Source organism: Orcinus orca, chromosome 5 (assembly GCF_937001465.1).
Source record: "Orcinus orca chromosome 5, mOrcOrc1.1, whole genome shotgun sequence".
Taxonomy (NCBI): domain Eukaryota; kingdom Metazoa; phylum Chordata; class Mammalia; order Artiodactyla; family Delphinidae; genus Orcinus; species Orcinus orca.
In genome coordinates this window covers 69,073,979-69,091,805 of record NC_064563.1, presented here as the reverse complement: position 1 = coordinate 69,091,805, position 17,827 = coordinate 69,073,979, and the positions used below count along the sequence as shown (strand labels likewise).

Below are 17,827 nucleotides of genomic sequence, written 5' to 3'. Positions count from 1 at the left end.
TGCCCAGGTCCGGGAGGATTCCACATGCCACAGAGCGGCTGGGCCCGTGAGCCATGGCCGCTGAGCCTGCGCGTCCGGAGCCTGTGCTCCGCAACGGGAGAGGCCACAACAGTGAGAGGCCCGTGTACAACAAAAAAAAATGTCAGTGACCAGGCCTCACTCCAGACCAATTAAACTAAAATCTGCAGGGGAGGAGCTTTGGTATTAGTTTTTTTTTTTTTTTTAATTTTCACATAAAGCTACGGGTTTTTAAATTATTTTTCACAGGATTAATTGCTTTGGCCAGATGCTTGGGCATGATATGGGCATGGACCCAGCATCCTCTGTGAGCTTTTGTTATTCCTTTCTTCTGTTGAAGCTAATTCACCATATGGTATTGGGCATGACATGTCACCTCTTGGGGTATCCTTTTCGTCATCTGTCAAGTACGGGTGTTGTCAAAGGGATCCATATAGTCCATTTCAACTCTTCTACCCCAAAACAGTCTGGGTGTAGTGTAGGTTGAAGTGAGGAGTGAATGGAAAGGATAGAAAGTGCTACTCATTCCACAACCCTGGATATATGCCGGCATTTTATAAGGCATTCCTGAGAGCTTGCTCCTACAGTAGAGCTTAGGAAATCCTGGCATTATATATTACTTTTGACATTTCAAGCAAATGTAATTAAACTTTTTGATTAGTTGGAGAATAGATAGCAGGTGTCAGAATTTGTACAGCCGGTGCCTGGTGGATAAGAAGCCAAAAACATTCAGAGAGTGTGATGGGAAATGAAAGCTGCCACTTACATTCTTTAATTTGCAGCCCTGAAAGCAAGCAAGCAAGCATATGCTCAGGCTTATTATGTGAAAAGAGAGATTTGTTTCATATGTTTAAAACTGTTTTGAGATGCAAACAAAATAGAACAGAAAGCTTCACAGGCCTTCCTCCCACGATGACCAGTTGCCTACTACACATGGTCCTAGGCCTCTGAGGATAGATGGAGCCGTTAGCCTGGGCCAGCCCTTGACAGAAGCAGCATTAGGAAGCTCAGAGTCTCCTCCATGTGGTCTGGAAAAAGCAGATATGGAGAAAGTTGACCTTTCAGCCTTACATAATCTGGGTGTCGCTATTGCAGGGAGGTCCAGTTGGGGGATCCAAAGCTCATTCCTAACCCCTGCTTTTCGGGAAGCAGCATGATGGAGTAATCATAACTAATGTTTGCCTAGGGCTGGACAGTTAACAAAGTACTTATTTTCCAATCGTCCTTTATTCTGATAGCAGCCCCGGGGGATGTCATTATTGTCACCAATTAAAGAATGAAGAAACTGAGAGGGAGACCTTACGTGACTTCCCCAAGATGGGTCAGATAAATAAAGTCAAAGTCTGGACTTGAATCCAGCTATTCCAACCTAAGACCAGTGCTCTCCCCTCCCCAAGCGGAACTGAACCAGAACTCCTAGCCCGGGTACCATCAGTATATTTCCTCACTTGAAAGTGGGGCTGCCTGAGCCCTGCAAGCCAGGGTTTCTAGACTCAAGCTTTCCTACTAGTTCACGAGAGAGCTTGGACCTGTGCCTCCCCTTCTCTCTCCTCCACAGATTGGTTTATAAAAATATTGACCCTGGCAATTGGATTAAAACATTTTGTTTCCTTAGTTGCATCTCACATGTTGCTATTGCAGGGGCCTTGGAAAAAATTTAAATAACTATTTTTTTTAATTGAAAAAATAGCACTAGGCCCTTCCAGACACATCTGAACATTTTATATACACAAAAGTAAAATTAAAAACACTCATATTACCACTTCAGAGATAACTACTGTTAATATCCTACTGACACCCTTGTAGGCCATTTTGCACTTACGTATTTACCTTTTATGTAAATATTATATGACAGCTAGATAATCTCATTGTAGTTATCTCATTGTGTTTACACACTCAAAAATTCATATGTGTGCATATATAAACATATGTGCATCTGTTTACCGAGCAGCGTGGGGCAGCTTGGGGAGAAACAACTTCCTGATTAGCCAAATTGTATCTTAATCTTAAGACGCTGGTATAATTTCCCAGAAGTTACTTTTTAGGCTATACAAGACTCCGGCCCCACTTTCATGCTTTCGTTCATTCATTCGTTCATTCATTCATCATCTCTTATATACCAGGCTTTATATTAGGTCTTTCACATACATCATCTCCAATGTTCATGTGAGCTCTGTAAATTAGAGATTATAATCTTCATTTTACATTTGAGGAAACCTGAGCTCAGAGACTAATTACCCAAGGTTTCACAGCCAGTAAGTAAGAGAACTGGGATTTGACCCCAAATACACCTAACTTCAGGGACTGTGCCTAAAACAGTGCTCTAATTGGAAGCATGTACAGGGAGCTGGAATCTGGAGTGAAGGATACTCTGTGGTATCTTGGGAAGCTTTGAGTTGGATGGTGGAGGATAAATAAGACAACCAGGTGAGGAATGAGCAGGGCATGTGCAGTGGGACCAAGGCCTGGATGGGCATGGCATGCTCCCAGAATGATCTGCCTCGGCATGGCTGCTATGAGATGAAGTTGGACAGGTAAATCAGCACTAGAGTAAAAAGGGCTTATCAGCCATCCCGGTAGCAGATGCTTTGCCCTGCAGGCACAGTGGAGCAGTGTGGACACATCTGTGTTTTAGAAAATCAAATTTGGCGGAAGATTGCTGAATGGTATGAAGTGGTAGCCAGGGAGATCAGTTAGGGTGAAATAGCAACCGTCCAGATAAGAACATTTAAATTAATTGGCTGGAGAGAAGCAGAGGGGTTCCCAAGACATAGGAAGCAGAACATATAGTATTTAAGGGAGAAGTCGATGAGCCAGGATTGGGATGTTTGAGTTCAAGGTCCTTGAGTCTCACAGGGGGAGCAATCTAGTAGATGCCTTGGTTGTCCTGTGTACTGACCATTAGGTTTTTTGTTTGTTTGTTTTTGTTTTTGTTTTTTTGCGGTACGCGGGCCTCTCACTGCTGTGGCCTCTCCCGTTGCGGAGCACAGGCTCCGGATGTGCAGGCTCAGCGGCCATGGCTCACGGGCCTAGCCGCTCCGCGGCATGTGGGATCTTCCCGGACCGGGGCACGAACCCGTGTCCCCTGCATCGGCAGGCGGACTCTCAACCACTGCGCCACCAGGGAAGCCCGACCATTAGGTTTTTGACAAGCCTTGGACATTCTGCCTCATTATTGCATCAGCCACTTTGGGTGTATTCTGCAAGTTTTGTTGAATTTCCCGTGCCCCTTATGCAACTCTTTTCACAGTCTATCATCTCTCATTCCTGCAGCTGGAAATAAACTGTATGTTTTTGATCCTTTTATAAAAACACTTGCCAAAAGGAAAAACCTTGTTTTGCTCATTCCTTCTTAATTCAAAATTTTGCATTTCTTGATTGATTTTGTTAAATTTGTTTTAGGTACTACAGATCCCATCATTGAGTATAAGTCTTATCTCAGTATTACCATGTTACTATTACTTACTTTTTAGAAAATTGAATCAAGAGTTTATGATTCTTAAATGAAGCTAAGCTAAAGAAATGATATCAGCTTTTACCTAACTATGAAATTTATATTTTCAATCAAAAAATGATATGCCTCAGAGTCCCAAATGTGGTATTTTCTGGGAAAGTTTAATACTATTATCAAATCTTTAAAAAGAGCACAACTGGAAGCAACCTTTAAAATCAAGTTACCGCCCTCCAGTATTATAGGCTGGGTAAGCAAGACCCATAAGGACGAAGTAATTACAGCAGGTCAGTGGCAGAGACATGCTGGGAACTTGTTCTCCTGGCTGTTGATTTAGCTAAATGGCAAGGACCAGTGTCTGTGAATGTAAGTGAATCCATTCATGTCTTTCAGGTGGCTCCTTCTCTCTCATGCTCTGTGCTTCTCCTTGTTGAAGGCTTTGGCCCACATAGTGGAGCTTAACAATATGTTTGGCCAGATTCAGTCGCCTGGCTATCCAGACTCTTATCCCAGTGATTCAGAGGTGACGTGGAATATCACTGTCCCAGAGGGATTTCGGATCAAGCTTTACTTCATGCACTTCAACTTGGAATCCTCTTACCTTTGTGAATACGACTATGTGAAGGTGAGACCCTTAATGTTCCCTAACTGGGCCAGGTTCTCTATGGGAGAATCTGCTGGGAGTTAGAGGAGCTTAGATGAATTAGATGCTGTGTTTACCACCCAGGCTGGCAGTCCAGTGAGGGAGACATTACAGTGTTATAACATTATGAAGGAGGGTTGGGGGTGGCATGCTAGGTGCAGGCTGAGTAGGAAGATCTAGAAAAGACCTTGAGGGAAACTGAAACTGGCAAAGTGTGACTCAGCCAAACACAGCCTTGCCTTTTCCTTTCTGATCTCAAAGTCTTTAACGTTTCCACTAACCTCTGCTCCAATGTCACCTTTAATTCAACAAGCAGAAAAGGGCAGATACGCCAGAGTCAGCATTAATCAGAGTAAGCTAGCATTATATCCAAAGCTGAGGCATTAGAAAGCGTTGCCCTGTTCCCTAGGTAATGATCAAGTGTTTGGGAAGTGTAGAGTATGCTGCAGCGGAGAGTAGGAGGTGAAGTTGGAAGGTTGGATTGGGATGAGATTCTGAAGGGCCTTGAATATGATGCTAAAGAGTTTGGATTTTATCAACAAAGAGTATGGGCAACAGTGGGGGGTCACTACACAGATGGATGTCAAAGACAAATGGAAGAGGAGCAGAAAATGATTACAACATCAAAACAACATTTCCCAGAATTTAAGGAGAGCCCACAAACAATGCCATGGGTGGGGAGCTGTTCTCTTTTAAAAGTGGAGCTAAGAAAGGTTAAAGTACTTCTGAGAGATGACACTTATTAAGGTTGTATCTGGTTCAAAAAGATGTGAAGACCTAAGAACCTACTTTATAAACTCTCTCTGGTTTCCTGGAAGAAGTTCTCATCAAACCACCCTAGAGTTGGCTTTCTATATTTTTGGTATTAGTATAGTCTCATTTTTCCACAGCCTGTAATTCAACAAGAGTTAACCTTGTATTTACCAGAATGTTTGATCAACAGCAAAGAAGTGAGTTGACAAGGTGATTTACACTTAAAATCTCATTCAACCTTTAAAACAATCCTGTGAGACAGGTACTACTGTCCCATTTACAGACAAAGAAACAACCCCAAGAAGGTGAAGCAACTCACCCAACGTTGTACAGCTAGTAAGTGATGGATCAGGGTTCCAAACCCGTCTTGTGACTTTCAATACCATGTTCTTTTGGCTCCACCAAACTGCTCGCAAGCTGTACTACACTGAGCCCTAGGATACTGCAGGGGCTGAAAAGAACAGTGGGATGGGGTGGGGCGGAGGCCTGGTAAGTGGGGCTGTGAACCCCTACCCTGATTAATTCATTTTAAATGGTGGGTGTTGCTAATTATATATGTTGGATATGCATCAAGTATCCCATTTAAAGCACATTTTCTGTGACTGAAAACTTTCTAAAATTGGTGCTCCGTGACAGTTTTTCAATTTTAACACTGTTGACATTTTGAGCCAGACAATTACTTGCTGAAGAAAGCTGTTTTACGAATGGTAGGGTCTTTAGCAGCATCCCTGGCTTCTACTCACTAGATGCCAGTAGCACTCCCACTCCAGTTGTGACAACCAGAAATGTCTCCAGCAGTTATCAATACCCCCAGGGGAGCAAAATCTCTCCATTTGAGAACCATTGCTCTCTCTGTGTGATGCTGCCCATCTTTGAATGCCCTGTGCTAGAAACTGTGAGAATTTAAGGACACAAAAATCTAGTCCCTTAAAAAGAGAGATGAGCCTAGAAAAATAGCAATTGCACAAGATGAAAAAGAGTAATGACAATAAAAGATTGACAAAAAGAATGAGAAAAGGTAAAACTGGCTGCTCTAAGAGATGATGTGGCTTGGTAATCTAGATTGACAGACAGTTTCTGTAAATTCATTGAAAATGGAGTCAACTTCTCAGACTCGCAAGGATCAAGCAGAGAGTATTCACCAAGATCCAAAGTGTTTATCATCCTAAATTGAAATTTCTAACGAACAGGTTAGTTATGTCTTCTAGGACATAATCTAGCCTCTGGCAGAACCAAACTCCAGGATCCCAGATGCATTATGGGTAGGGGACATTAGGTTAGCAGAATCCCCCAGCCCATTCCCCTAGCTGATGCTCACCGTACAACCATGGTATTCTCAAATATTTAGGTTGGAGAGTGAACTTAGCATAAGGAAAATGACCAAACAGTGACTTAATAGAAGAGTAAATTCCATAGATTTAGACAAGGCTAGATGTGAACTTCCTAACTGCTTTTTTCTCTACTTTCAAATACGTCAATCATCTAGAAATTTTGCCAGCAGAAACACTTGCCTTTATTAGTAGCTGAGGCCTCAAGACCACAGAAATTAGAATTTTTTTCTTTAGCTGTGACAATGACTTATTTTCATTATTCCTCCCTGCCTCCACCCTAAGAATTCACTCTCAATTCATATTCAATCATTTCTCACAAGTTTTCCTCTTATTTATATGGATGCCAGGTTTGACCTTGTTAGGACTCCTTTATCGAGATGATAAACACACAATAGAGGATTTAACTCATTCCTTTGCCCCCAAATAAATTGAGTCTCCTGGCAAGGCAGATTAAAGAGTTGACATCAGCTACACTTTGTAGCGGAAAAAAATGATACTTTTCAAGGGCAACAATAGACTGTGAAGACCTCTTCCGACACTGAATTAAGGACACTGAAATTTCTACCCAAAGTTTGGCCTTTCTGGTTGGAGAATATTTTGGAAATTGATTGATGGTTTCTATCTAGGGTGGTGAGATACCTTCCTGAAAGCCCAAGGAGATGGGACTAGGCCCTCTGGAAGGGCAGCATCATCCTGGTTTCTTGACTGGGATTCAGGAAATGCCTGTTCTAGTCCCAGATCTGCCACTAACTCCCAAATGATCTGGAGTAGAAAAGGCAATCTTTTAGCACTCTCTCTGCTCCAAAATTAGACTTATGACCTCTGAGCATAGCAAAGAAACAGTCTGTGTGAGGCAACACAGAGACTGAGCTGCCTACCTGAAGTGCCCGACAGTCCTTGCTTCTCTGATTCCAATACATTTTTCCAGTTCCTTTAGAAGAAGAGATTAGCATGTTGGACAGAGAGGTATTACTTTGCTTGGGCTTGCACAGCCCACTTCCTTCCAGAATGCCATCCCAGCACTAGCATTGGCCTCCCTGCAGAGGTTCTAGCAGCCATGGGGCCTGAGCAGGCCTTCCTTCACAGGACGCTGCACCCTGCTCAGCTGATGACTAGTGCTCATGTGGAGACAGGCCCTGTGTCCTTGCCCACATGTGCCCGGCAGAGTTCCCCTCCTGGACTCAAGAACTCATAGGATGTCAGGCCACAGGGGCCCTCTGGAGACCCACCTAGTCCCATGTCATTGTTGTTATTGTTGTTTTTCAAATATTTTCTCCCTAGTGGACATTTTCTTATTAAAAATCTTCCAGTAGTCCTGATATAGGAAACAGAAGTGAGGCTGCTAGGGTTGAAGGTGGCTCAGAAGCTCACTCTGCTCACTCAACCTTCTTGGTCCCCCTGAAGGTCACACCTTGCAGGAATTACAGCTTGAATACTCCTTAAGTTCCCAATTCAGGGACAAGACTAGTACTCTCACCTGTGAACCCTAAAACCCAGACGCCTTCAACATATAGTCGAAACCCGTTGACTTTTCCTAATTGTGTTCTCTCCCTAACCTTCCACCCCCAGAATATGTGGCTTTCCTGGCTATGAATGAGAAGGAGGCTCTTCCCTTTTCATCTGAATGAAGCATGAGCATGCCAGCCATGCCACCCTTGGATAAGTCAATACCCCGCTACAAAATTCTGTCTTTTCATCTGTTCCATGAGGAGTAGAATGAGATGATCGCTAAGGTCCCTTAAATTCCAGAATTTTAATCTTCATTCTCCTTGCCAGAGCTTTCCAGATGACCCCCCAAACCCTCATTATCCTAGTTAGGATAATGCCAGAGAACGGTAATAATATGTCACAGCGGCCTCTTCTTGAAGTTCCGTGGCCATAAGCACTCCAGTAAGAGACTATAGTCTGCTGGAGTTGCCTTAGTGACATGTCATTTGAAGAAAACTTGTAAATATATCATGCCAGTGCTGTCCTTTTCCAAGGAACTTGGAATATCACTCATTTCCGTCTGATGGGATAATATCCCCTGTTTTGAGGCTCTTTCATTCTGTGACTGAACTCCCCTGGCAGGCCTGGGAGTGGGTTTAAAGGACCGTCCAGTTCACAGGAATCCTTTCAGCCCAGCCCCAGTCCACAGACTGCCCTTCCCACCCTGGCCCATCAGGGTGATGATGACGGAATTGCTGACACTGCACATCAGCAGCTTGAAGAAGGGCAGGACCCCAAGGCTGTGGTCTGGATGCTCTCATTTTATGAAAATTCCTCTCCAGCCTGACTTCCCGCAGTCTTTGGTCTTCAAGGCACATGCACATCTGCACGACAGGATTTGCTTCCTTGGAATGTGGCTGCAATGTGTGGATTCCTACAGTGCACAGATGAGACATATGAATCACAGCTGGTTAATGCTGTAGGCGAGGGGCAGAGCACAGACACTGGCCAGGAAACTGGAGGCCTAGATTCTTGTGGCCATTCTCTACTAACTAAGTAACCCTGGGCAAGTGATTGCTTTTAGAGTGGACTCTTTCCTCCTGTCTCAGATACAGGGAGTTGAACCAGATGTTCTCTAAGGTCCACCTAGCCCTGATATTCTATGTATCTAAGACCTCAGGAATCATGATTCAACTTCATGATCATCATGCTGAAGCCCTGGAAAGGGCAATTCATTGGCCAAGGTCACACGGGGACCAGAATTTATATCTCAAAACTCTCAGTCTTTTCTTTTCTTCTTTTAAAAATATTAAGTGACAGTGGAGTCCCCCACCTTACGGATGCCTAGGTTTTTAAGTGTAATGTAAGGCAAATACTGTCTATAGTCAAACTTACTCTCTTAAATATAGTAGAGCACTGTCTTTTAGAATGTCCAGAAGAGACTTCTTTTCCCAGAAATGCAACAAATTATATAGTTCCTTTAGTTGAGCATCAGATGAAGTAGTTTGACTTGTGCTGAGAAATGAGCCCTGGAGCTATAGTTACTGAAAAAGGTACTCAGAAACCAGAACCACCAAGGGAGCAGCAGATTCACACATCTTATTGTCAAGTCCACTTCATGGTATCTGTTCATTGGAAAAGGAGATAATAAAAGCCTGCATTTGGCTTTTTTCTCTTTCTCTCTTTCCCCTTCTTTTATTGAGTGCATATAGCTCAACTGGCATCTGTTAAATGCTCATATGACATAACATCACTTTTCTCCTCTTATATTCTTGATACATTAAACATTTCTTCCATTCTCTCCACTTTAGCCCTTTAGTTCCAGTTCTTATTCCTCTCGCCTAGTTTATTGCAATACCATCCTAAATGTCTACCAGCTGTGGGTCTCTCCCCAACCGGTCCACCCTCTACATGTGTCCAGAGAGATCTTCTTAAACATTGCTTTGATTGTGCAACTCTCAAAACCTTTCAATTGTTCTCCGCTGTCTATGGAATGAAGTCTAAGAATTTTATTGAAAATCTACCATAAGTTGGACACTACACCAAAGACAGGCCCCATGAAGATGAGTAAGACAGTACCTGCCCTCCAAGAACTCATGATTTCATAGTGTGTCATAAGACAAGTACATAATTAATAAGCTAAAACTGGGCAGAGTAACACAAGAGTATGGGGCAGTATATAAGTTGTAGAGTGATCATTTCTGGGTGTTCAAGAAAAGCTTTGGAAATAATTAATGTCTGAGATAAGTCTTGAAGGGTAAAGAGGAATTTAACAGTGTAATTCCCTAAACTTCTTGATCTCCCTAAGCATCGGTTTTGTGATTGGTACCAAAAAAAAAAAAAAAGACTTAATGATACAGTACCTTCCTTGCAGTTTATGCAAGAGTTTAAATGAAATGATGGCTATGAGTGAAATCAGTACTGCAAAAGGCAAACATGTTCAATGGTTTGGAGTTCAGCCTCTAGAGCCACTCAGACCTAGAGTCAGGTCCTGCCTCCACTATTTATTGTAAAATAGGGATAACAGTAATGCCTATCTCTTGGGCTTATTGTGAATGTCAAGTGAGGTAAATGCTGTATTGACATATGCCCAACACCTATGTAATTAGTTCAGTAAGCATTATTAGAGTGGTAATGATGGCAAGGGTATGAGCACTAAAGTGCTTGCTGGTATCACCAGATGCTCAATGAGTGTCCGTTTTCTCATCTGCTCTGACTTTACCACTAACTGGCTGCCTATGACCTTGCACATATCACTCAGTTTTTCAGGCAATTTATGGAAAAGTACTCTGAAAGGACTAATCAAATGCAAGAGGCTGTTTATTTCTCCTGTGTATTCATTTGTTGTGACACAAGTTTGTGGCACTTTCTGATGTATTGCCTCCTTTGATTCTCATGGACTAGGGAGAGCCGGGATTACTACATCTAATTTACAGGAAAGGATACTGAGCATCAAGAGCTTAAGTGCATTTGTGGTCCAGGACTTTAGAGCAAAGCCAGGTTTCAATCCTTGTTCTTCTTACCCCTAAGTCATGATTGTGTTTCTCCATTTGGCCCTTCTCAGAACAAGTTTTATCCTGGTAGGGATTTCAGGATTTTGATATGCTTCCTGGCTATAAGAGAAATTTAGTAAAATCTTGTAAAACTGAAGGACCTTGAGGGTTCCTGTGTTGTCTAGATTTTGTTAAAGAACTTTCTCTTTTATTCTGACATTGAGAGAAAAAAAAAATTTATAAAAATGGAGTCTGAACAGGCTTCCCTGGTGGCAGAGTGGTTGAGAGTCCGCCTGCCGATGCAGGGGACACGGGTTCGTGCCCCGGTCCGAGAAGATCCCACATGCCGCAGAGCGGCTGGGCCCGTGAGCCATGGCCGCTGAGCCTGCGCATCCGGAGCCTGTGCTCCGCAACGGGAGAGGCCACAACAGTGAGAGGCCCGCGTACCGAAAAAATAAATAAATAAATAAAAATTGGAGTCTGAGCTATGAAGGTTGGGAAAGTGCTCAATTTATCTGTTTGTGGTACACATGTCTAATGGTGAACTCAAGGACATTGCACTAGACTGTCAGCCCCAGGAGTTCAGGGCCTATGTCTGTGTTTATTTCTAGTAGTGAGCACAGCCCTGGGGGCAGAACAGGAAAAAGCAAAAATCTCCTGGTGGTAAGCATAAAGGAAAGGGCTCTGGTCTAGAGATCAGCCACTGACTCCTGTTGAGACATTGGGCAAGTCACTTGTCTGCTCTGGGCCTCAGTTTCTCCATCTGCCCAATGAGGAAATTGGACTGGCTGGCCTCTCTAAGCCCTTCCAGCCCTGATGCTCCCTTCCCAGGCCTCGTTGGGTCAGTCTTCATCCTGCTGTGTAATTGACAGATAAGTCCCTCCCATGGCCCTGCTCAAAGACTGACTCCTCTGAACCCGGACTCCTAATTTCTGTGCAGTGCTCTGTGTTTACTCTGAACGTGCCCTCGACCTTCAACTAGTGCCGAAGCTCTGTTCATTCTCTGGGAGTAGACAGGAGGCCTTGCCCCTGAGGGAAAAGAGGAATGGGTAAATATTTCTCATGAATTTCAATTGTATTCCCTAGTGGAATTCTTCTCTCCAGAGATACCAGGTTTCCAAATCCATTCTAGCTGATTCAGAAGAATCAGGAAGTGAAAATGAGCTTCAGAAAAAGCGTGACAAAAGCTTATTTTATGAAGGAAGTACAAACAGCACAGGCTCTGGGGTGATGGAAAACAGAAGGAAGGTTCCCAGCGCTGGGGCAGAGAATGTGGGCAAGTGTGGGTGAGTGTGAGGTGGGAGTGCTCTGGGGAATAGGTGCCCCGGTGTGCAAATCTGTGTGCTTATGTGTACACAGGCCACTCTCAGACACACCTTAGTAAAAAGCAGGGCTTGAGTTTGCTTTGATGTGCTCATAGAAGAAAAAGTAGGGAAGGGGAGGTATTCATTTATTCAACAAATATTCATTGAATGCCTACCATTTACTAGAGCTTGGGGTATAGTGGTAATCAAGACAGAAGTGCCGGTCGGCTGGGTGCTTACATGACACTGGGGGGAACAGACAATAAACACTAAACACAATCCACAGGTTAATTATATAATGAGTAGTAAGGTGATAGGCAAAGAAGTGAAACAGAGCAGGGTAAAGAGGGTCCACGTGAGGTGGGGTGCATGTTACCACTGAAATATGTTGATCAAGGTGGTCCTTGTTGAAAGGGTGACATTTGAGCAAAGACTTGAAGAAGTTGAGAAAGTCAGTCATGTAGCTTTCTGGGGAAAAGCATCCCAACCAGAAAGAACAGCCAAGACCTTAGTGGGAATGTACCTGGTGTGTTTGAAGAAGAGCAAGGTTGGCAGTGTGGCTGGAGCAGGAGGGACAGGGATGGGAGATGAAGACAGAGGTACAGGTGGGAGCCCCATCACCAGGGGGCCTGGGAAATAGGGTCCCTGCCTAATGCGCACAGGCAATGGCAGACTTTACAAGCTGCTTTCCCACCCAAGTGTCATTTGACCTCCTGACTCTTAGAGGATAGAATTAAGGTCCACCGAGTATGTTTGTGAAAACTGAGGCTGAACCAGTGGTGCACTTATCAATGATCAACAACCTGGTCTGGACTGGGGGGTGGGTTGGGAGGGCAGAGAAGAGATACCTCGGTAGCTCTCTATTCACCACTCAGATATTCTAGACATTAGTAAACTCAAGTGCTGAGATAATAGTAAAATGATAGAATAGTTAGGAGATGATGAGTTTTTATATAATTTATTTCTTTTTGATATAATTTATTTAATTGTAAATTTATGAAACAGTTTTTCACGATGGCTATGTTTAACAACAGCATCGCAAAAATCCCTGAAAAGTTGACAACTGGCCCCTGTAAGTTGGTAAGAGCCAGCTCCAGGGCATCAGTGCCTGGGGAGGTTAAAGTGACACATGTGAGTGGCAGGGCGGTAACCAGAAGCCAGGTCTTTTGGTCCCTATTCTAGCTCTCTTGAAAATTTTCCAAGATTTGAGGATGTGCATTCGGGCTGGGGAGGGCAGGGTCCTGGGCAGTGGCGGAGGGACATACCGGCTTGCACATTCCTGGAAAGTGCCTGGAGCCGCTGGCCTGTGGCGGGTCCCTTCTCTCCGCTCAGCACTTACTTAATCACTGCTTTCACCCCAGTGCTGACTGTGACCGACCTGGAGCCAGGCTGCCTCTGCAGGAGAAGAACACAACAAGGCTTTGTTTTTGCCTGTCCCCAGGCTATTTTCCTGTCCTGAACCTTCTGGGGCTCAGCTTCCCGGTCCCAGAGGGTATTTGCATGTGAATGGGCCTGGCTCTGAAGTCACAGAAGGGGTGGATGGGGAGTTTAAGCCATTCACAGGCCAATGAGAGTAAAGCCCTTCCTGGCCCCCCTTCCCAGCCATGATTCCCAGACGCTCCCACCCACGCCCCCCCAGCCCTGCCGCACTGAGATGCCAGGCGCCTCCAGTTTCCCACCTGCGGGATGCTTGCTTCCCAAGCTCGGGGCCACCCCTCCCCAACCAGCTCTTTCTTCTCCCCGTGCTCTGCTGCCTAGAGACCGTCTCCTTTTCTGCCCGGAGCCCTCCTAGCGACTGGGCAATCCTCCTGGTAGCAGAGGGATTCGGGGACTCTAACACCTGCCAGCTGGGTCTCAGGTCCTCACACTGTTAATGGCATCTAGCATTTGCATGTACACGATACATACCTTCCTAGGGGCTTACCCAGCTCTGTTAGGAGGTTTTTACTCCGACTAACAAATGTATAAGAACACTTTGCTGGGACTGTCAGTATATCTGGGCCCTGATGGTAGCTCTGCCATTATCTGGCCATGTGACTTTCAACCAGTTACTTCACTTCTCTGAGCCTCAGTTTCCCCATCTAAGAGAGGAAAATGATAGGTAGCCTTTAATGTCCTTTCTATCTCAGACCTTCTATGGTCTTGTAATTCCAGTTACTGAACAAGGCTGGAAGTCAGAACATCTGGATTTTTATCTCAGGTCAGCTACTCCTAGGCTATGTGACCTTGGAAATTCATGTCACCTCTCTGGTCAGGGAATCACAGTGTCTACCTGAAGTGCAATCATTACAAGACAGCCGTCAGAAACAAATAAAGAAGGTGAAAACACCTTGTCAACTGGAAATTCCACATGGGGGGGGAGTGGGAATTATTACTATTACTACCACTACTACTACAATTATTATTATTATTGTTATTATTATTATTATCATCATTATTATTTTATGGCCAAACGACTTGATCCAGGACTGAAGCAACAACCTGCAGCCCCTCACAAATGTGGCCAACTTGAGTCTTAACCCCACTAGCTGTGCTATTTTTACTTACATGGCTTTCAAGAGCTTCTGAAATGCAATACACACACACACATACACACACACACACACACACACACACACACACACACACACACACACACAGACGTCTCCTTTTTTTTCTAGACCCAGGTTCTTGTCTGGCATCTGGTACCTTTACTTTGCTCCTTCTCATGATATTTAACTGCAGTTTGGGCACCTGGATAAAGTAGCAGTTTGAGCTGTTAACCCCTGGCCCAGTCCCTGGAGGGTGACAGACTTGTGGTGAAGGCGACCACAGGAGCACAGAGCACTCACTTGTGAGTCAGGGGTCCTGGGCCCAGGGCTGTCACTGAATCACTGGCCTAAATTCACACACCTAGAGAAATCCTTTGACACACAGGAAAGTAAAGGGATTCCTGGACTTGCTACTATTCTCTTGTGGATGGAAGCTTTCAGAGATCCCTTAAATTACTCTGGTCCTCTCTTATAAAATTAGGATAATATCTTTTCCATGTCACCCACCACCCAGGACTGATAGGAGACTTGTAAAGTTCAGAGAGCCAAAGGGACCTAAGATGCCACCTGCCAAATGAGGAGGCCAGGTTGCAAGGTCTCCCTGGGTTCCCTGCCTGCCCCATCAGCCTGGGATCTGGGGGGACTCATAAAAAGAGATGTCTGTGCTGATGACCCCAGTGAGATTAGGAATGAAAGAGTGGAACCAGGAAACAAGAGAATATCTAGGGACGATTTCAGTCTCTTAATTCTTCTTTGAATATGTGAAATTACCCATGCCCCACTTAGCTGGGAGTCCAGAAAGGTTGGCTGAATCTCAGTGGTCCTGTTTTTCTCACTGATTTACTGAGTGCTGACTATATTTCAGGTAACTTTCTGAATATTTTACATATATTAACTCATGTCATATTCACAAAGTCCTATGATTTATAAATACTATTATTTTCACTATTTTACAAATGAGAAAAACCTATATACAGAGTGTATTCAATTCCTAGGGCTGCCATAACAGATTGCCATTAACCTGGTGGTTTATAACAGCAGCTTCTTCTGTCACAGTTCTGGAGGCCAGAAGTCTGAAATCAAGGTGTTGGTGGGGCCATGCTTCCTCTGAAGGCTCTAGGGAAGGATCCTTCTTTGCCTCTTCTAGCTGCCTGGTGGTTGTTTGCCAGTCCTTGGCATTCCTGGCTACGGCCACGTATCTCCAGTCTCTGCCTCTGTCTTCACACTTCCCTCTGTGTATGTCTCTGTGTCCAAGTTTCCCATTTCTTATAAGGACACCAGTCATTGGGTTAGGGTCCACCCTAATCCAGTATGATGTCATCTTAACATAATTTCATAGGCAAAGAACTATTTCCATATAAAATCAAGTCCAAGAGTTAGGACTTGAACATATCTTTTAGGGAATACAATTTAACCTAAAACATAGAGAATTTAAATAATTTTCCTAACATATACTAATTGGTGAAGACTCATGTGCAACTTATATAAAGATGAGGTCCCACATGATCCAGTCTCAGTAAGGGGTTACATCCAAAAAAACAGAAAACTTACACAATTGAAAGCAATTCACAATTTGACTCACTCTCTTGAGAACCAAAAAAGGGCAGAGATGTTCTTATCACAAACATTCTTAAATGTTCAATCCTCCATGCCCCCTCTCTCCCTCTCCTCTTCTTTCCCCTAAAGTCTTCAGGAATTTCACACCAAGGATGTCTTCTATCTCCCCTCATACCTCCACTTACACCCCATCCTCTGGGTCCCTCTTGGACTTGACAATCACAAAAACTGTTCCCTGACATGAGACCCTCCCTGCCATATGTGAATTTTAGTTGTTCCGAGTTTCTTGATTGTTTTCTCAGAATTTTATTTTTCACCGTATTGTTTGTGTGGAATTAAATCAAAAATTTTCACCTCTTTTTCAGCTTTGTTGGGACCCAAGGGCTAGAAAAAAATGAGAGAAGGAAGTGAAATAGTGATGAGGGGGTCTCCATACATGACCATGAGGAAGGGAAGACTCAGGTGGTTATAAGAGATGGAGAGACTGGAAACCAACCCTGAACTTCCAGGCTGGTTCAGCTGCCCCACCTGTGTGCTCCCTTTGTTGGTTGACCTGAACCAACTGATTTTATGCCATTGGGTAGAAGCTAGAGGGAAGTAGCTGTGGGCCCAAATTTCTTTTTAAAATACTTTTAAAATAGAAAAACAGGAAAAAGAAAAATTACCTATCATTTCACTAGCCATTGTTGTTTGCTCTAATTCCTTCCACTTTTTATTTTCAATGTATACTTTCAACATAGTTATAATTACATTGAATATACAATTTGTCCTGCTTTTTCACTTAGTATAACCTACTAAGAATGTTTCCAGATCACTGAAAATTCTCCATTAATGCAATAACTAATAGCTGCTTAACTAAGCTAATGCTAATGCAACACTTCCCCTAGAATTGGGTATTTACATTGTTTCCAGTTTTCTATTATTATATATAACTGCTAGAAACATCATTGTTCATAAATTTTTTCCACAATTGGAATATCTTCCCCTCAATTATATTCCCAGTTATGGGGCCAGGGAAGAACTTTCTAAGCCAAAGATAATCCAAAATGGCCTCATCTATCTTAGAAGGTAGTGAGTTTTTCATCTCTGCAACTGATTGTGAAAAGGTGGTGTGAATTTTTCAAGGGTGTGGTAGAAAAATAAGAGGTTAAATGAGGTAAATTTCAAGGCCCTAAGAGGGCATGAGACTGTAATTCTCAAAATTTCAGTTCACAAAGGTCAATGTCTCTCTTTATCCCAGATTACTTCCTTACTCCCTATAACATGTCTAGTGCTGTGTAACAAACCACTCCAAAATTTAGTAGCCAAAACAATATCCATTTTATTTGCTCTTGATTCTGTGGTCAGAAGTTTAGGCTAGACTTGGCAGGATGGTCCTTTTGCTGGATTTGCCTGAGGTCATTTCTGTGGCTCCAGGCTGTATCAGTCAGAGTTCAGTCAGAAAAGCAGAGCCTCTGTGAGTATTATGAGATAAAAGCTATTTATGGGCATTAGAACTCATGTAATTATAGGAGAGGCTAGGAAAGTAAAGATCCCAGCTTCTCCTAGACAGAGAGTTGGAGGACCACAGACAGTTCACTTATCCATTTTCGTGAAGCCCTGGCATGGGTGGAAATATTGGTATCTTCAGAGAAAGCTGAGAATTCAAGCCTATTGAAGAAGCCAAAGTTGGGTCATGAAGAGGGAGCTCATGGAGAGAAGTCTATGAGAAGCTGTTGGCTCTGAGAAGCTACTACGCCTGTGGGGACACCTGCAAGCCTCTGATGGGCCTGGGCCACTCTTAGTCATCAGAGCCAGAAGCAGGAAAGAAGAGCTGTA

General features: G+C 43.7%; 1 protein-coding gene across 2 annotated transcripts in view; it reads left to right on the top strand.

Moving 5' to 3' along the window:
• Positions 1 to 17,827, top strand: part of MASP1 (MBL associated serine protease 1) — a 49,348-nt gene that overhangs the window by 3,157 nt on the left and 28,364 nt on the right. For both annotated transcript variants that reach the window (XM_004278477.3, XM_004278479.3), the window contains exon 2: positions 3,863 to 4,094. In XM_004278477.3, the coding sequence (XP_004278525.2) occupies positions 3,863 to 4,094 (232 nt within the window). The remainder of the gene's footprint in view (positions 1 to 3,862; positions 4,095 to 17,827) is intronic.